The 22,792-nt window shown below is 41.2% G+C and overlaps 1 protein-coding gene and 1 long non-coding RNA gene across 4 annotated transcripts in view; one reads left to right on the top strand and one right to left on the bottom strand.

Annotated features, from left to right (window-relative positions):
* The window catches only part of LOC125707844 (formin-like), a 76,518-nt gene that overhangs the window by 34,842 nt on the left and 18,884 nt on the right, over positions 1–22,792 (bottom strand). For 2 of the 3 annotated variants that reach the window (XM_048975215.1, XM_048975214.1), the window contains exons 4-8: positions 18,959–19,079; positions 16,681–16,742; positions 13,361–14,097; positions 7,931–8,072; positions 299–386 (exon numbers count right to left, since the gene is read on the bottom strand). In XM_048975215.1, coding sequence (XP_048831172.1) covers positions 299–386; positions 7,931–8,072; positions 13,361–14,097; positions 16,681–16,742; positions 18,959–19,079 — 1,150 coding nt within the window. Of the gene's footprint in view, positions 1–298; positions 387–7,930; positions 8,073–13,360; positions 14,098–16,680; positions 16,743–18,958; positions 19,080–19,587; positions 21,184–22,792 lie in introns of those variants that run through there. The other variant, XM_048975216.1, reaches the window with a different exon arrangement.
* On the top strand, positions 11,218–20,794 carry LOC125707851 (uncharacterized). Its single transcript, XR_007382383.1, has 4 exons — positions 11,218–11,654; positions 16,720–16,806; positions 18,646–20,198; positions 20,688–20,794. It is a non-coding gene; the product is annotated as an uncharacterized LOC125707851 (long non-coding RNA).

The raw sequence follows: 22,792 nt of genomic DNA on the forward strand, positions 1-22,792 counted from the left end.
AACCTCTTTGTATTTGGCCAGTCTTTGCAGTGCACAAGCCAATGAAATGAAATGGATAATAGCTGGTGTAGTTTCAATCAAGCAGGCCAGAACAATTCAGAAAGAACTGTCTTCCAGTCACAGAAAGAAGGGGAAGAGCTGACAGACATGCTCACTGCACAGCAACTAGTGGATCACTTCAAATATCAACTAACCCTGAGCCTCAGTGAACGAAAAGGATTAACAAGTAAAACAACAGTGACTATGAAGCTAATACGAGGATGAGGGGGGCAGGCTGACCTACCAAGGCAGACCTTACCTTGCTGTATGTCCTTCATTTCCAGGTGAAGACTTGAAATAAGGATTCCCACAGCCTGGGAGCGCTTTCCATCCAACAGCTTGACAATCTAACAAGGATAAAAAGTTTATTTCACTCTCAGCAAGCTCTATAGTATATGAAAGCCAAGAATATTTGGAGTTTGAGTGGCACTGGCCACTGCTTGCCATAAATAATTGGGACGATTACATTTAAATAAAACCATCAAAGCTTGGATGGAACAGCTGGAATTTTTAGAACTTTGGGCATATATACCCATCTCCTTAAATTCAAAAAGCTTTACTTGGGAGTAAAATCGCCGAACTTTTATCCATTAAAAATGTGCAAAAACAAATTTAAGCAAACCACTTAACTTTAATATACCGATTTAAAGGTTTGTATAAAAAAAAAACTTCATTTTTAAGTTTTGCTTTAGTAAAGTTTAGTATGTAAGAACCAATTTGAATGCTAAATGTACTATATTTCCAGCAGCAACGTCTCACAGAGAAACTTTTATTTTTAGAAATAATTACGTTCCATGTGTAGGTTTCTCAGAGACTGTCAACATGGTTACCAACAAAAGTCATGGATTCATGTTTTTTTGGGGAAAAATAAACAGCAGCCATGTTTCAGGCAACACTCCAACAGAGCAAAACAGCGGAAATCATAAGCACATAAATGTGTGAAGTTCTGTATTAGGATACATTGCTATGCACCCCCTTGCATGCCTTGACCCAGGGACCTCCACAGAAGGGTAGAGCAGCCTGCCTCCAGCGAGGTTAAAGAGGACAGCCTCATGCCCCCCCACATCCCCTGACAGACCTGGCAGACCATCCACTATGGAGTGCCTGCTGGTGGGTGTTTGGGGGGGGGGTTGTAATTGAGGGCCCCCGGTGGAGTGTAATTTGAACATCTTCTTGTGACCTATGAATTGACCCCCTGCCCAATGGCAAACCCAAGCACCGCTGGGATTCTTCACGGTCATCCTGCATGGCCAGACGAGCGGAGACTGGACAGCAGTGGAGACGTTCATGCAAGAGGTCAGCCTTATTGAATGATTTTGCTTTATGTGCTAGTCCCTGGGGAATGGCAAGCAAAACTCAATACCTGTGCAAAACTTTGCATTTCTCCAAAATATGATATAATAAAAATATTAGGCAGCCGGAAAGTAAAAGAAAAAAAAAATCAAACCATAAAAGGACATCTTTTCAGTCTGGACGAGCAGGCCAGGGTTTTATAACAAACTATAAATTCACGGGATTTTTACTTGTGTCTACAGATGGTCACAATTACTAACGACTGGATTACCCATAAAGCTAGAAACAGTTTTTGGCAAGGTAAAGCCCTGCTTTAAAAGTTAATGTTTCAGTTTCTTCATTAGGTAGCAGTCCCTGTTATTACTGTGATTCGGCTACTGAGGCGTCCAGTGGGAAAGTGGGAGGGAAGCCTTAGAAGTGAGTATTGCATTACAGGAGGCAAGAAAGCATGCTGCTTCGACCGCCATTACCAGCATCACCAGTGATCCCGGTGTCCTCAGACATGGGAGGAGAAATGTGAACGCAAGAGTCATTCCACAACACCTTTCATCAACAGCTCTCACTCTGGGACCCAATGAGGTGTTTTTCTACATTCCTTCACAGACAGAAAATTGCACAAACCAAACCTTTCAATGGCTATCTAGTAAAAGACACCATAACTTGCAGTTTCTTTGGCTACCTAACTTGTCCGCTTCTTTTTTTTTTTAACTGTAGTTTCTGCTTGTAATTCTTTTTTGGACAAAATGTTAACAGCCCCCTCCAGTGGACATTTGTTGCATTGCCGTCTCATCATTGCAAGGGTGAAGGTCAAGCCATAACTTTAACAATAACACAGGAAACTTTGAAGAAACAAGTTTAAATGTATTTTCAGACTTGGCACGATTCAGGCAATTTAAGTGGACTTGGTGCGTTTCCTCTGCAATGTGGGCCATGTGTGAATGCTCATAGCGAGCTCAGACCCCCCTCAAGAGCTGGTACGTTTGAGTTTGGTTCGTTTCGAGTCCACTTAGCAGGTTCGTTTGCTCATGATATCTGAACAGAAAGTGCACCCAGGTCACTTTGCTCTTGTCTATACTTTTTGGCCAATATGGGATACCATACAGTGCTGATGTCACAACTGTCAACACATTATTATGACACACATTATTCTACAGCAGTCTTTAATAGTTAAAATTAATTTTGTAAAATCTGATGGAAGTCCACCTTTACCTTGATACCGACTGTATGTTTCAAGTGAGAATGACACAAGGTTTGTCAGTAGCATCAAACGTAAACCAGATGTTACTTGACATTGCTGGAGCATATGTTTTCTCCTCCATGACCGTCCCAGTCTACGCAGACATGTTTTTTGTTGCATGATAATGTCTGATTTTTGCTTTGTGGTATTTGTCTCTGTTTAAATATTTCAAAACTAACAGAAATCACGCGTTGCCAACACAGGCACAACCATTTTACTGAGAAAGAAATGACTCTCATGCTCAGTTCGGCGTACAAAAGAACTGAGTGTGAATGTGGAATGAACCACATTAGACCTGAAGTGCACCTGAAAGTGAACCAAGTTTTTTGAAAGGTGATGGACAACGTGAATTCAATGACAACTAAGTTCTCTTTCTCTTGGCTGACTTTCTGATCCACTTAAAGTAGACAGAGGAGGTAAGGAGCATGTACTGATTACAGTGCATTGCCGCACCCACCACAGAAACTACCTCAGGTACGAATACCTGAGTACAGCCATGGCCACTGACAGGTGATACCTCAGCACCACACAAGTCTGAATGAACCAGTGTGAGGTAGTTTCTGGTGGCTGGAGTGCCAATCCTGTCACTAACTACTAACTTTTGGGCTTAATGGTTAACGAAGTACACTTGTAATTGAACCGACCGGCAAAGCACCCTGAGCAAGATACCGCCCCCAAACACTGCTCCGCGGGCACTGCATTAGCTGGCCCCTGCGATGTCACATTGTCCCATATGGGTTAAATGCAGAGCACACATTTCGTTGTTGTGCACTGTGTGCTGCGGTGTGTCAACAATGATTAATCACTAAATAAAAAATATGACCTCCAAGATATTCCCTGTAAGCTGGAGGACCTCCTTATTGGGCCAGATGTAGATTAACATCATACCCAGGACAAAGCAATTGCAGGTTAAGGGCCTTGCTCAAAGGCCCAACAGAGTAGAATCACTCCAGGCATTCATAGCATTTGAACCAGCAACCTTCCAATTACTAGCACAGATCTCTAGCCTCAGAGCCACCACTCAATCCCACTTAAATATGGTTCTTTTAAAATGAGCTATGAAAACATACAAAAACACTGCAAAGTGTAACAATTACAGAGAGTCTGATGGTTGCAGTAAAATGGTGCTGCAGAACAAGGATAAGGAATGCTCAAAAAACCAAAAAGTGACCTTTGTTTGTGACTCAAACCATAAAAAACTAGTCCAGTTCATTAACTTCTTTCCACAAAATTCCCTGCAATTTTCCATTACGTTTGCATTCCCTTACCTTACTAAATCCTATGTGCAAAAATCTGTCAGCTTGGTATTCACTAGCCATTCATATGTCATTAACAGGCAGCATGGGTATTAATAGACAGCTCCAAGTTCGCATATAAAAATTCTGCGTAAATTAAGACCAAAACCACACAGCGACTGAAAGTATATAGTGATGTTAATGATTGTGGGTTATGAAGCTTCATTACTTCAACGTACAGCTTTTGGGGTAAGTCACAGTGTAGCTTGTGTACATGACATAAATTAGTACCCTTCCTGCCTTGGTACCACTCCTACTTGGACTGCATAACATGGTGAAGGACTGGGGATGGTCCTGGCACTCCTCTAGAAGAGACATAAGAAAGTAGCAAATTTCCACAGTAGAAAAGTTTGCCATATATTTCTCTTCATGCACTAAATGGCAGAGTCCAAATGACACAAGATAAGATTCTCTATTCTCTATGGGGAAAACATGCTTTTCTTCACTTGGTGATTTCACTTGAGATTGATCTGCGAGCTGAGAGTGCCTGACCAGTATTGATGGCAGTGGCAGAAAAATTGGCTTGTCAGACTTCCTGGGGGGGCAGACAGTGCAAAGTAAGGAAAGACGTCTCTCCCTCAATTGACCGTGTGTCTGTGCCCAGTCTGGAGCTGAGGGACTGTAGAGGTGTGAGGAGGAGAAATGGCTAGCGGAATATCACCCCTTAGCCCCCACCCCCACAGTCACCCTGCTCCCCATCAGTCAGAAGTTCTGAGCTTTCCAACCACATGACCAGCAGCAACCGTACGTAGGACCTCATACCTTGGAGGACAAGCTCCACAGATAAAGGATGATAATGTAAACAACGCAGTTTTGTTTAGCTGGCTTTTGCAAATGCGCTGGTTTGCCAAAAGTTGGAGAGCCAAATAACCCCCCCCCACTCTGCATTTACGGGAATGTATCCTCCGCAATCGATGTGAGGCCAGCTATGCTTGGCCCAAACAGAGCAGCGTTCAGTGGCCCCAGCACCAGCAAAGTGCTCAGTCTTGTAGCTTGACTGTCAGCTTTGGTCCACCTACGCAACCCATAAGGCTGATATAGAGCTGTGCTTTATTTTATACAACTCCCAGGTGTTGGTTTGCCTCTTCTCTCTGCTGCCACAAAATCCCATCCATCTATATGAAGGAGGTAAGATGAACACAACTGTAGGTTTATTTTCCATATCTACACATTTGTGAGGGTTTCCGCCAAGCTCTCTAGCCGTCTTCCACAACCCAAAAGACATGTGTTTAGGTGAAAGTGTGACTGACAACAGCCCAGAGTACGTGATTATGTGAGAGCACTCTTATGAGTGTCTGTGTGCTGTAGTCTCATTCTGGATGGGCTTAGGCATGCTCAAGCTCCAGTATCTCCATTTGAGCATAACCGTCGCAAGATAAACAGTTATGGAAAATAGAGAAATGGGCAGAAGGTGGGGGGACTTGCTGGAAAAAAATGTTCTCCATGTTGAATTTCCCAGTTGAAACAGACTTTGATAAACCTCTTCCCCATGCGCTTTCGCTGGTGAATTACCGTGAGACCTGAAGCAAAGACCTTGTCCTTCCTGACTAAAAACACATGGTTCCCACTGCCCGTCAGCACACCCCAGCCGGCATAAAGTATTCCTTTCCATTTTAAAGTACAACATTTCTCTGGTTAACCACAAGAACGTACATTTGTAGCGTCTGATTGTATTCTGGTAGTCCTGTCAAGGGAAGCACCATATTTCTGCTTTTGTTTCACTGAAATCAAAGTTTCTTGTGGGTACAATGATGAAGCACACATTCACACGCATGCATCATTCATGATGCGAGAGCCGCACAATCCACAACTGAACTTGGCTGAAAGTCAGTGCTGTGGGAAAAATGAGGATTCCAGGCCCAGCCAATGCTGCAGACCGAGGGCTGTGGAAAAGGCTGAAGGTATGGATGTCTGGGGCTACCTGGGCTGTATCAGGTGTCAGGCCGGCAGGGTTTTATGGACCTGCCTGGAGTGACCAGACATGTTGCAGAGACACGGGCCAACCTGGAGCCCTGCAAGATTGATCCAGGGTGCAGATGGATTGGGAGGCGGTAGATGAGCCAACGGATACTTCTGAATTGCATGGATCTCCACAGAAAATGTGCTGATGTGCCAATGAACGACTCTGATTGCACCATGGTAACAAGCCACTGCAAAAGACCTCTGTCGCACAGACAAAATGCCAGATCTCTGTTAGTGGGAAGTTACTCAGACAAGCCTTGATGATGCACTTCTTCAGTAAGGAAGTATTGTGGCTTTGAATGTCTGAAATATATGGTAGAAGTTGACATAACAGACAGCAAATCAGCTTATTTCTCATAGAAAAGAGGACCGAATCTCACGAACAGTATTTTCCTATTCACACTGTCATTGTTCTAAAACGTCCTCTCAATCACATTTACAGGTGTCTAATTACAGATATAACTTTCCCACTCCAACACCCTTCTTTGTTATTCAGACCTATGTTCCAATTCAAAGAACCAAATGATCTCTTGTTATATTACAGATCTTAGCCAAATTAGAAAAAACATGTATATGAAATCCAGGCTTTCTTAAAAATATTTTTTCAGTAAAGGTCACGAAAGTAAATAGATACAGCACTATTACCAACAGCTAACAAGAAACCATAAAACAGAAATTTATTCCTAGGCTTTGTGTGGCTTAGTTTATAAGCGGTCACTGGCTTGTATGCGCACTGTGGCCCTGGGTCTTGTGGGGCTTCTCCTGAGGTGTAATATATAATGCCTCTCTGATCCTCAGTTCCCTTGGCTATCAAAAAGGCACCACACACAACAGCGATGAGGCTGCTACGGAAAGCAGGAAAGGGTGAAAGGATCCGCATGCAGACAGAGAGCTGGCGCACATTGTACCTTCTATGAGTCTGATTCCATTTAAGGCTGAAATACTTGTAAACTAGGCTCCAAACTGTAAGCATGGGACAAAGATGCTGACAGGCCGGGTAGAAGAAGGCAATGCGTCACCTGCCCTTTTGCCATTCCCTGACCAGAATTTAGAGGTGGGTCTACTGGGAGATGGAAGGCAATCTAAATCCTGACCAAACAGAAGATGAGCAATGTTTAGGTAGACATTACACCCAAAAATAGAGCATAATGAACTGGTTGTCTCACACAGCTACGTCCAAAAGAAGCTGCCTGGAACCCATTGTTATCCAAATACAGTTCATTATTTACTCTTGATGCCAAAACAAGATCCTCCTAACACGTAATTGCTACAGCCATTAGCTGAAAAAAGATTAAATCAAACAATAAAACTCACAGCTCAGAATTTTATGTACACTTGTGAACCAACCGATAATAAATCAGATGCATTACATCTGCAGTTGCTTATAATGATGGCGACAAGACAGTTGGCTGCTTTAGAAGAAAAAATGGAGGAGAAAATCTGCCACATCAAAATGGCACAATAAAAGCAAAAGCAGAAGAGTAAAACCACAAAGCAACAACATTATCCTCCGACTCTTTTATTAGTTATGGGATCCTGAAGCCTTTCTGCTTGGAATACCTGTCCACTTAATGGCCAAGACTGAAACGGTGAGGTCAAATGGAAACATGCTTTCCTTCACACCGAAGGGTAAAGGTATGCTATAGAGTTTTTGTGCTACACCAATTCTTGCAGTGCTTACCAGAACAAGCCCAATTCGCCCTCTGGTGGCAGCTGTAAAATTGCTGCCAAAACAAAGCAGACTATGAAGATAAGATAGACTAACAAAAGCCCAAGGCCAGGTGGTTTGTTTCTGCACTGTAACATCCATCCTGTGCTCTTTTGTTCTGCTTGGACATTTCAGATAGCACCAAAAAGCTCTAGGAACAGTCAAGCAACTAGCTCCAAAGCTCAATAGCGAGTGGCTCACCAACTCATTCCATTAATGAAAATGAGATGCCTATGTATGACCCCTCCCCAGGCTTCAATGCTAAAATCTCCATACATGCGAGTATCATAATTCTAACTCATTGCCTTGGTCTTTGGAGAAAAGAGGTCTGCTGAAAAACCAGACCAGATCAGAGTTACTATATTGGTGGCTACTGGCAAGATTTTATAGACCCACCTTCTTAGCTTTGGCTTTTTCCTCATAAGTGTCGGATAAGGGCTTCCTCTTTGCCTGCAGGGTGGCTTTGGAGAACAAGTCCTCAAACTCCTTCGTGTTGAGGATGTCTGGCTCTTGCAGAGAACCCCAGAGGGTATTGTTGCTGAAGGGAGAGAGGAACATTGGGGTTCAGCCTGGCCTTGATTTAAGCACTTGGAGACTTTGACACAGAACTATTTATTGAAGGTTACAACATATACAGAAATGATAGAAATGGTTTTGGTGGGGGAGTAGCTTTTTATATTCAGAACCATTTGCCAGTAAAAATAAGAACTGATTTAATGAGTTTTAATATCGAAATATTATGGTTGCAAATGCATCTACCTCACCGAAAGTCGATACTATTGTGCTGCTGTTACCGGTCACCAAGTGCCAATTGTGAATATCTAGATACTATTTGTAAAATGTTGGATATAAATACTAATGTAAGTCAGGATATTTATTTTATGGGTGACTTAAACATTGACTGGTTTTCTAAAGACTGCCACTTGAAAAAAAAAACTGTTAATTACCGCAAATGCATGTGGACTTACCCAACTTATAAATAAACCTACAAGAATATGTTTTAAGTGCGATGGCTCCAGAACATCTACCTGTATAGATCATATTTTCACAAACCGTCCTGAACTGTGTAAAAAGGTACTGTCTATTCCTACTGGTTGCAGTGATCATAATCTGATCATTTCTGTGTTAACAACCAAGTTGAGTGGATCTGGAACTGCAGTCCTATTTAAAAGATCTTATAAATTGTTTAAAAATGACAAGTTTATTGAAGATGTTCAAGCTATATGCTGGTCTGATGTGTTGGCAACTAGTAACCTAGAAATTGCCCTCTTTAAATTTAACAATTTATTCTTGTCATTGATTGAGAAACATGCGCCTTTAAAGAAGTTTACTGTCAGGAACAACGTCACATCTTGGTTGGATGATGAACTGAAAAATTCTATGAAAAGAAGAGGTCAAATGAAAAGAACAGCAGTTACAACAGGAAATAAATATGACTGGGACCTATATCGTAAAATGAGAAATTCTGTTACTAAACTTAATAAAAAGAAGAAGAAAATCTATTTTGATAATCATGTTAAAAACATAGGTAATGATAGTAGGAAGTTATGGAATGTTTTAAATCAATTGACTGGTAAGAAAAATAAAATAATTCCATCTTTTCTGGAAACAGGGGATAAATTTATAACTAAGCCAATAGATATTGCAAATTATCTTAATGATTATTTTATAAGAAAAGTAGACAAACTAAGAGAAAATATGCCTAATCTAAGTAATGACATATCTCACCTATTAATAAGAAATGAACTGATGAAAAATAAGGATTCAAGGTTCAAATTAGAAAGTGTGAATGTAGATCAAGTAAAGAATCTTTTAAAATCCTGTAAAAACAAACCACCGGGTGTTGACGGTCTTGACAGCAGGCTTCTTAAACTAGCTGCTGACTCTATTGCCCCTGTTTTAACCCATATCATTAACCTTAGTTTTATTTGCTGTACCTATCCACATGCATGGAAGCAGGCTAAAATAATTCCTCTACCCAAAGATAAAAAACTGCCTTTTTCTGGTCCCAACAGTCGTCCGATAAGTATATTACCTGTATTATCTAAAATAATGGAATCTATAGTATATGATCAAATTAATAGCTATTTTTATATAAACGATTTATTAACAGAGTTTCAGCATGCATATAGAAAAAGTCACTCTACTGCCACTGCACTGACTCATATGTCTGATGACTGGCTTAAAGAGATTGAAAAGAAAAATATTATTGGTGCTGTATTTTTAGATTTTTCTGCTGCCTTTGACATCATAGATCACGAACTGTTATTAGCAAAGTTATCTTGTTATGGTTTTGAGCAGTCAGCAATTACATGGATGTACAGTTATCTGTCTAACAGAACACAGACAGTGTTTTTTAATGGCAGCTTCTCAGGTATCAGAAATACTACATGTGGAGTCCCCCAAGGCAGTTGTCTGGGTCCACTATTATTTAATATTTTTACGAATGATTTACCGTACATTTTACATAAGGCTAACATTGTCATGTATGCTGATGATTCAACTATATATACATCAGCAAGTACACAAATGGAATTAGAATCTGTTTTAAATTTAGAATTACAATATGTAGTAGATTGGATTAAATTAAATAAATTGGCATTAAACCCAGTAAAAACAAACTGCATGATTTTAGGTTCAAACTATAACATTAATCAAAATCCTGTAATTAATATTCAAATTAATAACGTAAATATTAAACAGGTGCATGAGACCAAACTGCTGGGTGTAATAGTTGACTCTAGATTATCGTGGAAAATACATATTAGTAATATTATTGCAAAAATGGGAAGAGGTATATCTATTATGAAAAGACATGCATATTTTTTAACTTCAAATATTATGAATTATGCTATGAAAGCACTACTATTGATATACCTCGACTATTGCCCTGCAGTTTGGGCAAATGCTACTGGTGAATATATGAATAAATTACAACTTATACAGAATAGAGCTGCTCGTGTAGCACTTAGGTGCAGCTATAGGAGAAATATTATATTAATGCACAAAGATCTTAATTGGTTGTTGGTTGAAGACAGACTGTTGTATTCACTGTTAATCTTCATAAGAAACATTTTCATCTCAAAATTGCCTTCTGTTTTGTTTAAACATCTTTCTTTTAGTGTAGACAATCATCAGTACAGTACCAGACATGCAACTAAAGGCAACTTCACCCTACCCATAGCAAGAACAAATGCCATAAAAAACACTGTTATGTTCAGAGGTATGAAGGAATGGAATAAATTGCCAAAGCATATCATACTTACTAACAATGTAAATAAGTTTAAAGTATATGTAAAAAAGCATCTATCAAAATAATATATCTGACTGCTTATATTCATTTATATATGTGTGAGGATGTGTGTATTTGCAATGTGTAGGTATATTTTTGGGGGATTATTTATGGGTGTATGTGTATAAATGCGTTTTTATATGTGTATATTTCATGCCCGTATGAGGGTATATTTGTACGTTGATTTGTGTATATACATGTGTATATGTGGGTGTATATGTGTATATGTATTTATCTTTTTTAATTATTTGTTGTATGTTTAATGATTTTTTTTTTTTTCAGGACCCCAGGAAGAATAGCTGCAGCATGGCTGTAGCTAATGGGGATCCTTTGAATAAAACTCAAACTCAAACTCAAACTTGGAGACAGCCTTTACAAATGTGTGATACGCTTCACCTCATAACTTTCCTTAAAAAGTTATCCATATGGATAACAGTGCCTTACTGCCCTTACTGAAAACAACAGTGTGATCTCAGGCCAAGCTAAACCCCATGAGAGATAAACAACCTTGTTGCGGTTTATGCAATGTTTACTCAAGCTGTTCACTGTTTATTTCCATTTTTGAGCCTCAGTTGACATTTTCCTGAGTGCAGATTCACACTAAGAAAACGAAGACCAGAAATACCCACTTAAAATGAGCAATTTATTGCTTAAGATTCAATCTGAGAATTCATGAGTTGGTAGATTTCAGAGGTGACTTATTTCATTTTTTAAAAGCATTTGAAACAAGCTTCTGAGAAGAAGTGGAGTATTTGGTTTCTTTGGTTGCCGAGTAACTTCAGAAACAAACACAGGGAGTCAGATGGTCTGAACAGGAGTCTCACAGAGGTTAGTCTCAACTCCCTACCTTTGTTTTCCATTCCTCTTCATATAAAAAATACAGTCCAGGGAATGCAGAGACTCCAAGCAATGATAAGTGATACACCCTTACAGTTCTCGCTAATGAAAGTAGAGTGCCATTTAGACGTGACCTAGATCAGGCAGAATCAAGGCTGGCCTTGGCTAGTTCTTTGTGATCAGGTGCATTAGGGGTCACAGTGGTGACTTAAGGAGTGGCCCATGAGGGATTATTTTACGCATCCTTGTGAAACCCAATTTCCTGCACGGACGTCATTTTTCAAGATGACTGCTCTGCCCACCCCTTGATGGTATTTAGAACTATGTTACAGCACCATAATTTTTTTTTTGTAATATTCAACAGTATGCTGTTGCCTCAGTATGACTGTTCTGTGTACTTTCTAATATAGTCCCAAATGGCATGTTTCTCTCCTCGGTGGGCAGATAAGGGATCTGATATACTTTTGATTCTGTACAATGTCCATCGTCCATTTTACATTTTGCAAAGCAATTTTCAGACCAGTGGTTTACTTTGAGATATGACATTTCTCATTATTCCTTAATATTTCACATCTGACCATTTTTTCAGCTTAGAGTGAGCTGTTCTCAGATTCTCAGAATTGCACCCAAAGCCATTTTCCCTGCTTGTACACCAGCTCTCATCACATCCAATAAAACAAGACACAGCTGTTCAAATGTGCTTCTGATTTGGTGGCTACATTTCCTTCACTCAGCTCTTCTTCCCATACCAGTTACTTACTATTCCCATGTCCTGCCCTGTGTAATGTGACTTGGTGTTCCTTCTGAAGTACAAAGGCACAATCACCATTATCACGAAAGCCATCATAAATATTAATTACAGAAAACAGCCTGTATTATAAAAGTGGGACAGGCAATTTGACCCAAAGACCATAAGTGACTTAATAATGAGTCACAGGTCGAATGCCACTGAAAAAGTTTATGATACCAATCAACCAAGTTAACAACCCAGCTATCTGCAAATTTTAGCAGCTGAAATGGTCTTAAACTGACCAGAATTGTTCTACTGAAGCAAATAAGGATGCCATCATACTTCTGAATATCATCTAAAAACCTATGACAGAGGAACCACTTTGCAGTATTATGTGGACCTCAGGCTGGCTCCCATGGAACCGCAGCAAACGATTCTCTTTATACCATTAAACACATTTACAAAAAAAAATGGACTTTTACAGTGTGTTCAGTATATGTATGTGTGTGAGCCAAGTTTTAATGTAATTCACATTTGCCATGAACAGCTCACTCGTAAAGTGTAAAGTACAAGTCCTTTACAGAAAGTCAACTGTATATATATTTTCACACAGCTCATAAAAGGCAGATTAGCACATATGCCCGGCACTGTTTAAGGTGTTCAATGCTCTCCTGTAGTTTCCCATAGAAGTTTGGTCAGAGGACCACAGGAGTTTAACAACACAATATGTCTGAGTTACACAATTTCGCATGTTGACTTGTGCTTCATCTGGAAAATTAATGACAAACATGAAACCACTGGATGAGCTATTGGCTGCCAGCCTGAGTCCCCTGCTTTCTCCCTTAATCCCTAGAGGACCATAATGATTGCACATGATAGGCCTGCCCCCCAAGGCCACTTGCCCGTCATAGCCTGGTCGACATCTTAGCCAAATCTGTAGTGCCATTCTTGGAAGGTGGGTACATACTTGTTGTCTTGGATTTGGATCCGGGTCCAGTACAAGGGCTTCATGGGACAGGTGGGCTCCACAGCTGGCTTACGCGGGGCTTTCTCCGCTGCAAGGTTGAAGGCAGACAGTCCAGGGGGCGGTGGTGGGAGACCTCCTCCAGACATAGGTGGAGGAGGAGGAGGAGGCCCAGCCCCAGGCAAAGGAGGTGGGGGAGGGGGCCCAGCTCCGGGCAGTGGAGGAGGTAGAGGGGGTGCTGCCCCAGGAAGAGGAGGGGGAGGTGGGGGCCCTGGCCCTGGTGGCGGGGGTGGCTGCAGAGAACCAGCAGTACCATGTAATGGCGGAGGAGGTGGTGGGGGAGGAGGTGGTGGGGGAGGTGGCCCTGATTGGCCCGGCAGGGGTGGAGGTGGAGGGGGTGGGATATTCCCAGAGTCTGACTCTGCCCTACTCACAAGGCTCTGGTTGATGGACTCGAGGTTAAGCTTTTTTGGCATGTTCTGGCCTGTAGCCTGGGTGACCTGGCCACTGTCACCCTCGGGTGTTTTGATGAAAGTCTCACGGTCTGTCTGGACGCACACATTCCGGTAATTCTTAGGCAGGTCATCCTCTGTGGAGACACAGGCCTCACGTGTCAGAATGCGCTCCTGGCCTGGCTCGCAGCCCCTCTCTTGCCGCATTTTCGCAATAGCTGCCTCCAGCTTGGACAAGGAGGCGGCATGCTCCCCGCGCAACTCGAAGATCTTGAGCTGGAAATCGGCCTGAATTATGGAAAGGGAAATCTGCATTAGTCGCTGCAGCAAGGCAACTGTCAAGATAAATAATTATGTGCATGCAGATCTACACAGTAGGTGTTTCTCAGTACTAAAAATGCAAAGATACGTGTGGTCTTGGCAAAAGCGGTCTTGCTTACTTGCCTCCCAAGAACAAACTTGGGACACAATGAATCATGAGGTTGTTCTCATTTAGCAAGGATGTAACCGGTGCATCCTTGATATTTGAGGTGGGGAAAAATAAGTTCCCTGGATTTTTACTGTCCTCTGTACTTCAGTTTTTAGTGTTGTAACTGGTCTTCAGCAATGGAAGATGACGAAAAATGGGTACACGAGTACAGTCAAGTAAGCGTATTGAAAAACACCTAATGAAATTCACAGAATCAGTAGAAGTTCATGCAGAATTCCACACTGTCAACACTGCTAGAATGAGACAAGCACTTTTCCTCTAGCATAAAACTGACAAAAATGATTTCACCATTTAAGCACTGTGGTACATTCCTTTCAATGGCACAGCCTTTTTATGAAACAAAAGTAAGGTAAACCAAACAACACAAACAAAGACTTACAAGCCAAATGTTTATTAAATGTTTGGAACATGAAAATAACGCAGTCGTATTTGAAATGATGAGGTTTTTTGAGTATGCGTGCAAAATGTGCTTGCAGTCAGACTGAACAGCAGACTGGGCTGGAAGGAAACAATTTAGCAATAGAAATGACACATGTTGCTCGTTAGCGTGCGGTCGGCACAAAGCTACGTTTGGCACGTTCCAGTCCTTTCCCAGTGTTTCGGTTTATGTTTATGAATGTCAATATCATGTTTGATTTCTGAAAGTGACTCAATGAAGCACGCAAGCAAAATAAGCCGGAAAACACCAGCACTGAAGTAACGCAATCTTTGATGTCCCTGGGGGCCAACAAATTGTCTGTCGGCAATGTCTGAAGTTCATCTGAAAATGAATGCCCTTTGTTAAACCCGTAAGGTCAACACAGGCAAAATCCCAAATGTAGATTCTATTTTTTACGATTCTGAAAAGCTAATTATTAAAGCAGAAAATGGGAATGCCCAACATGTTTTGAATACTCAGTTATTTACTACAGTTACACTGTAGAACTTTACAGTTACGCAAAACAAGAAAGCAGCATTAAAATAAAATAACAATACTCTACTGCTTACACTGTAACCTCAGTTCTCGCATAAATAACCGGGAGACAATGTTTTTCTGTACCATTTATAGGATGATAAACTCAGTGCTAATTTCCAAGGCAGGACTCAAATCAAATATATTTTGCACTTCTCCCGGGAAACGTTACCTCTTATTCTTGGAATCAATGATTCTATTGGACAAACAGTGCATTACAGCTATCCACAAAGGCATGAATACAAGCTTATATTACTTGCAGCCTCTCAGTAAGTACCAGGGATATTCCAAGCAATATATTACAAAAATAATGTAAGCCTTCAAACCATGGAAGAGACAGCTCTAGCCACAACAATATAAGAATAAAATCTTTGGATACATTCAGCTAGGTAATAGCTACGAAATCCCACATACTAAGGACCGATCTCATTTCACTCAAGTAACTTTGAGGAAGTTAAGAATTTCCATCTGGAAGCTGTTACATCACTACGACCTCCTTCTTTCACAATCAACATGATTACAATAAGGGAAGGAGAGCTCAGGTGTCTGGATGGGTACTGTCTAATGTAAAATCAAACAACATGGACTGTGTACCAGGCAATGCATAGAAAGAGAAGCTAAAATCTAGACGTAACATAAGATAAAATAATATTCATCTAAACAAATACACGATCAAGAACCGTGCCACCTGTGTATAATATCAATATGAGTATATATCTGTTTGTGCACAGCCTGCCTGCATTTGTCTATGCTACTAGCTAGCCATTTTCTGCACTATTAAACCAAAGCTTCTACATTCTGCTTAAAATAGAGCACTGACGTAAGTATCTCCCATCAGCAACTGGCTCAGCAGATGGGAGCTCGAAGGGAATTTTTCACCTCATCATTAGTGACATCTAGTGTGGTTGAAAATAACTGCAAGGCTAATTCATGCTCTCTCTGTTACATCAAAGGCAGTGAGGCAAGTTCAACTTTCCCATTAAAATGATTGCAGTACCTACCACTCAGTTCAAAGAATACAATTTGTTTTGGTAATGTGTCGCTACGCCTGTCTTGCGCTGCCCACTGTTTTAGAATACAAGGTCATTTTCTTTCTTGTATCACAATGCAAGAGGATCTGCCCCACAATTATCTATGACATGTGCTTGTTTCAGGTCCTGTTGGAAAACAGAGACTGACTTTTTCCTTCCTTCCAGAGATTTTTCATGTCTGCAGGCAGTCATCTTGTCATTTTGACAGCTTCTTTGCCAGGAGCAATTCAGTAGTAATGGAATAACCAATAAAGTATAAGGTGAGAAATGAGGATATGAAAATTACTACAGGAGGAATTATAAGCACACTGTCCACTGTCTCACACATCTTCAATTTCCCATCAAAATGACCACAGCAAACTTTCCTTGAGCATTATTAAATTCAACATTGAACTCACGTGCAGTTTCTCCACTTCCTCTTTGCATTCTCTCTTCAGTTGAAGAAGGGCAGCCTGGTGCTCTATGGACAGAAAAACACACCTGAATCTGAAATATCTGAAGACAACTTTATGTGGAGTCAACAGGTATTCATATAATAATCACCCTACCATTTCCAAATGTATTATAACAACACACAAAATGTTAGAACAACGTTCATAGATTTTGTGACAACTGTAAACCAATTAAAAAATCCACTGGGTGGCAGTGTTGTTGCAAAACTCTTTATGCATCTGTCTGAATAAGAGTCTGGATATTGCTTCTTTGCATAGATAGTACTAGATAATGAAAAAGTGAACATGTGACTGCAACCTTTGAAGGGGTCCTTTTTTGTATCAATATAAGATGCCCTAATCAGAAGTGACACATATATTTTACCAATCCCAGATCATTTTTGTGGCTGGATTTAACTGCTGCTGCACAGTAATTTCTAACACCTGCACCAGACTTGGTATTCAAACAATTTGTCCATATGTATACAAACATAATTCACACAAGTCTTTTTCTAAACAATCTATCCAAAGGTACAACAATTTTTGCTCCTCTTGTGTCCAATGATCGCATGACACAATGGTTCTTAAATGCAGTTACATTAGTAACCTTGTATTTACAACTAGAGCATCATAAATAAATAATGTTAGAACCTCACACCACCTCCCCAACACAAACACCCTAAAAACTGTGACTTGCTACCCGGTTTCCTAGCAGCCAGTTTACCCTGATTAACATTCCTTTAACACTACTGGGCTGATTACTTACATTATCCAGATGATTTAAGTGCAGGGTCAGCTAAGGATGGGGCACATCCTTAGGGGGAATTATAGTTAGATGCCATTACGGAGAGTGGTGTATCGATTCTATGGCAATAAACTGATCATCTCTTTGTAATTAAGATTAGAAATTAATCACGTCACACACTGCAGCAATGCTTGTCTCTGGCAGCATATTTAATGGGGAAGTATGACAGTATGGCTGAAGTTCAATAACCTGCCTCGGTAAGCAACTTTCTGCAGACCTAGCGCTTGCAGCTAAGAGAGTCCACTGCCTGATGTGCTCTGTGGATGCAACAGATAACCCTCCCACACCCACCCGCCTTCACTGGGTTTGTTTAGAGTTTCAGTTATATTTCTCCATTCTGCGTACACTGTGGGACACAAGCAGCACACAGTTTCATTTTGTTGTGCATGCACACAATGACAATAAAGATGACTTTGATGTGACAGCTTCCCACGATTCACAAACATGTTAGCCAGAGGTTAGCCAGTTCAGGTAGGTAGGACTCTAATGGTATATAAAATGTTAAATTAGCGACAGTTCAGCAGAAGAGCTAGTTTCTACAAAGTCTAATTAGATTCTGAGCTGCATTACAAACAATGTTACATGAATACATTCATATTTGAATGTAATAGACAAAACATAACATAAGTGTTAAGCAACAGGCATTTGGCAACACTTGCACTGTGACATAGATAAACAATGACATACCTAAATAATTTAGTATCTCTGAACAAAAACATTAGTGTTTCCTGGTAAACAACTTGTACTTGACTCAGTGACTAAAGTGTGTAGCCACACCCATAATAAGAATGTCAGCAGCTGGTTATCTGTTGGCCCAAGTTAGTTCCTGTTAAGAGAATTGAAAGGGGAAAAAGTAAAAGATTCTGATGAGCACAGTGCTGACACATCAATTTGTGCCTACATGCAAACCCAAACCCGCATTCACCTGCAGGTTGATGGGTCACTGTGCAAAGCTCCCACGAACTCATATCTGAGCCTTTCAGCCAGGATTCACCATAATGACACTGTACAGCTTAGAATGGCAAACTAAAACCAGTCAAACCAGACAGACGTGTTTCAGATCTGAAAATCTCTATGGGCTAAAAGGTAAAAGCCAAAGAGGTATAATTAAATGCGTCCTTTTTCAGGATTGTTGCTGCTGGTGTGCTTGTGTCTGGAGCTGGACCTGGAGTGGTCAATCCTCCTAGAAGCTACAGGGCAACCCCTGCAAGAACAGCTTCAATGCCCATCAATGTCCTGCATGTTCCTTCCTGGATCTAGACGAGGCCTCATTCTCTGGATGCCCCAACACTGACAGTCACTTCAAAATTAGATTAAAATGCTGATGTTAAATGTTTTGGATAAGGCCACATTTATCCTTGTTTTAAATGAGAAGCTCAGACAGATCAGAGAGTGCACCAAGAATTCCAGTGTAAGAACTGGTTTAGAGATGGGCCTCACCTGCTTCTGTATACTTGAGGCCCACTTTCTCCACCTCATCCTTGGGCTTGGGGGGGGGCCAGATAGCCTGTAGCCTCCCCGGTGTGCGGTCCTCACTATCGGCTGGTGAGGTAGCCTCAGACTGCAGGACAAACAACAAATTAACAGGTCACAGTCTGTAGCAAAACATCAGCATTATATGCAACATTGGAGAGATTCAAGGTTAAGAGTGAAGTTCTTGTATAAAAAAACATTGATGTCGCTAAACAAGAGAACTGGACACAAACATGTGCATAACTTTTAATTGCAATTATTCTTAAGCTATTTACCACTCTAAAGTAAATCAGCAAGAAAATGTAATTAAGGTCCACTAAAGCATCTTAACATGGCACTTCATATGGTTGGAGTGCAACATTCAGACAGCTGTCAGGTTGTTTTTTGCACCAGAATTTTTTTATATTAAAATGGAAAATCAGAGGAGTTATGTTACTAATATGAAACACTACTTTTAATCCTATATTTCTACAAAATTGATGATGCATTTACATTAGTTTGTCAGCTATCTTAGCAATAAAATTGTACAGAACACACAGTTGCATTAAGCTGAAAAGATGAGAGTAAGTTGCAGAAAGTTGCTTGCAATGACATACTTTTCCATCTGTTAAGTCTTTATTATCAGCTGATTTGGAAAAAGATCTCTCAAATATTGCTTTCAGAACCTCTTTCTCATTTTTGATTTTCCTCTTCACAGCTTCCAGGTCCGCAGCCTCTAAAGAATCCTTTCTAGGTGGTTTTGGGGTAAAAAATGCTTTAAATGTGTCAAACGGTGTTTCCAGGACTTTGTCAGCATCCTCCGTTGAGGTGGCTGTGTGCAGATTCCCCTCTGTCCCCTCTTCTCTCGGGTGGGGCACTTGGTCAGCCAATGGCTCAATCGCAGGCTCCTTTCCCTCAGTTTTGCCGCTGTCCAGGGTGAGGCGCTGGGTCAGCTGCTCCAAAAAGTTGCTCTTGAATTCAAGCACAGCTCTGGGCTTCTTGCTCTGCAGTGGCTCAGTGAAAAACCGGGCTTTGTTGACCGGCTTCTTTAGCTCGAGTAGTGCCAAGTCTGTGTCTCTTTGTTTGATTTCGGCCACTGTCTCCCTCTCCTCCCCCACTGCTCCTTTCTTCAGTACCCGTAACCCACTGAAGAGGGCGGGGAGCTGGAAGGGCTTCTCCCCAGGGGTACTGGAAGGAAGCTGCATGGCCCCAGAGAGAGATTCATGGGGTGAGACCTCTGGTTTCCTCTTGCTATCAGACACACCACTTTGACTCCTGAGCAGAGAGGGAATGGTGGTAGTCTGGCTTTCAGAAGGGGTATCTTCCTGGTCAGGTACCTCAATTGAGTCTGTAACTAAAGGATTCTCTTTAGGGTCAACATCAGGCTGCCTCATGGTACTGGGGGAGACTGGTGCAACATCTCCAGTGGGAAAGAGTCCGGGCTGTTCTGGGAGTTCCCCAATATCAGCTATCTCAGCTGGGTTGGGTGGTCCAGGCTCAGAATGGTCATACTGCTGCATACTTGGGGGACTGTCCATTAAATGTAACCCTTCAGAGCTATCCAGAGAGGCCTTGAATAAGGGCATTGGTGTGTCTGACAGGCTGTTTCTAGCAAGGGAATGAAAGAAGCTGGGAACACCATGTGAAGTTGCATCCTCTTTGTCAGCCTTTTCAAGTGTGCTGGGGAAAAATTCCATAGAAACTTGTTTGTTTGCAGCTGGATCGATGTCTTTGATGGGTGTCTCCTGAGCACTGTGCAGTCTGAAGATGGGTACCCGCTGCTCAACATCATGTGGCTCCTTGGAGAGTACATGGCTTCTAAACCAAAGGTCAGAGTCCTCTGCTTCTTCCTCTTCGGTCTCTGTATCACTGTAGGTTTCCACCATGGTTACCTGGACCAGATCTGTATCGGCTGACCCTCTTCTAATTTGATGTGAGTCCCTGTTCTCCTCTATCACAGAAGCACTTTCATTACCATTGTGGTATGTTGAAGTCACACCTAACAGACCTTCTGCCTCAAGAATTCCTGCAGAGTTGGGGTCATGGCTATCGGCAAATGTCCGGAACGAAGTCAGGACCGCCTCCTCCCTGTCTGGCTCCCGCACTTCGGATCTCTCTGCCCCAATCCGAGTGAACATAGTCGAGATTTTATTGAAGAACGAGTTCGGGGGATACTTATCATCAGTATCTGGGTTGCCGTTTATGTTATTCATCGCAATCTATCTGTTTAAGGTCCCAATTCATCAAACTGAATCATCTTACCAAATATCAGATTTGTATAAATTACTGTTCATTAATAATACTTTTATATGTCTCCTTTGTACATTCCTCTTTCAAATTTAGAGTCCAGAGAGAAAAGTTTATCCAGCTCAGAGTCCATATTCAGGACACTTGACAAAGCGCTCATCACTACACCTTCAGGTCTCCAACCTGCTCCGATCCAATTTCGTTTTCAGCAAACAAAAGCCCTTTTGTCAATTTGGATCCTCAAAAGCCTGCTTGGCCCAGATGAGCTTCTGGAACAAACCATAGCTTCCTGTAATCCTTTTCGCAAGGTGTTTTAAGCTGCTGTTCATAAAAACAATGTCTTCTAAAAGCATTTTCTTATTAAAAAAATCCTTCAAAAACTTTTTTGCACGAGTTTTAAACAATGTAGCACAGTAAAACCCTTCAGTTTTCACAAATGGGAGCAGAGAGTGAAGTACTACAAAATATTCTCCAAGGGAAACCAGGAAGAAGGGCTTCTTAAGGAAAAGCTTGCGGCAGGCAGAGAAAAAAAAATCGTTCCAAAGCAACAATGTTTTCCAGCTGCCAGCCTGAGTCAGACAGAGACGCCTAGAACGTTCCAGCTCTCCCTCAGTCCTGCCACGCAAAATCAAGTCAAGGGCAACCTGCTTTTCCCCTCGCTGCTCCGCTCTCTCTTGTGTGAAAAAGCCGTCAAGTTTTGCAAAGGAATGTGGCTCACCGGTGCGTCCCGCCCCTTGCCCTGCCCACCCCCAACCTCCCTGCTTGAGTGTGATCTCCAGCAGCTGCTAAGGTGTCTGGTTACTCGCCCCGCCCCTCCATCCTTTCCACCTCCTCTAGACCTTTGGTACAGGTAGGGCACTCTCTCGCTGCTTCCTAGTACTTAGTACAGACAGCAGGAGCACAGGCCACTAATCCTCAGGTCAGACACACTGCCAGGGACAGTTCCGAGTGGCGCTGTTACACCACAGGCATAATCTACAACAATTAGTTGGCTGGGCAGGCCATAATTACTCTGCAAATGTCATACCACCAAAACCTAAATTCTAAAGTTTTTTGCATTATATCAATAATTCATCATGCCGAAGCGTTAAAAAGGTGACTAAAATAAAAGTGAATATTTCCTAATGGATATAAAGCTTACAATTTTTGGGCATACTTTTACTTTATTGGCATTAGATACGGCACACATAGCTGAATAATATTCAAGGAAATCTTGTTTTGTAAAGTTCCTGAGTAAGAAACAAAAACATCTAACAACACCATTTTTAAATTCAACACTTAACAAAATACATGTAAAAAGATTATTACTGAAATGATATGAATATGTATATTATACCCTAAATAAGAGTGATCACTCTGAATCTATGGCTACATTATTAAACATTGGATTATCAGTTCTAAGCAAAGCAAATATTACTGTAGCCAGCTACAAAAGTATTCCTGAATAAACTCTATGAAAAATATTCATTCAAAAAAGTTCATTCAATTATACTAAGTTTACCAAAGTAGGCTCATTTAAAAATATATTTCATCATTAACAATATAGCAAATGTACACTTTAAATATACTTTTCAT

Source organism: Brienomyrus brachyistius, chromosome 14, assembly GCF_023856365.1.
Source record: "Brienomyrus brachyistius isolate T26 chromosome 14, BBRACH_0.4, whole genome shotgun sequence".
Lineage (NCBI taxonomy): Eukaryota > Metazoa > Chordata > Actinopteri > Osteoglossiformes > Mormyridae > Brienomyrus > Brienomyrus brachyistius.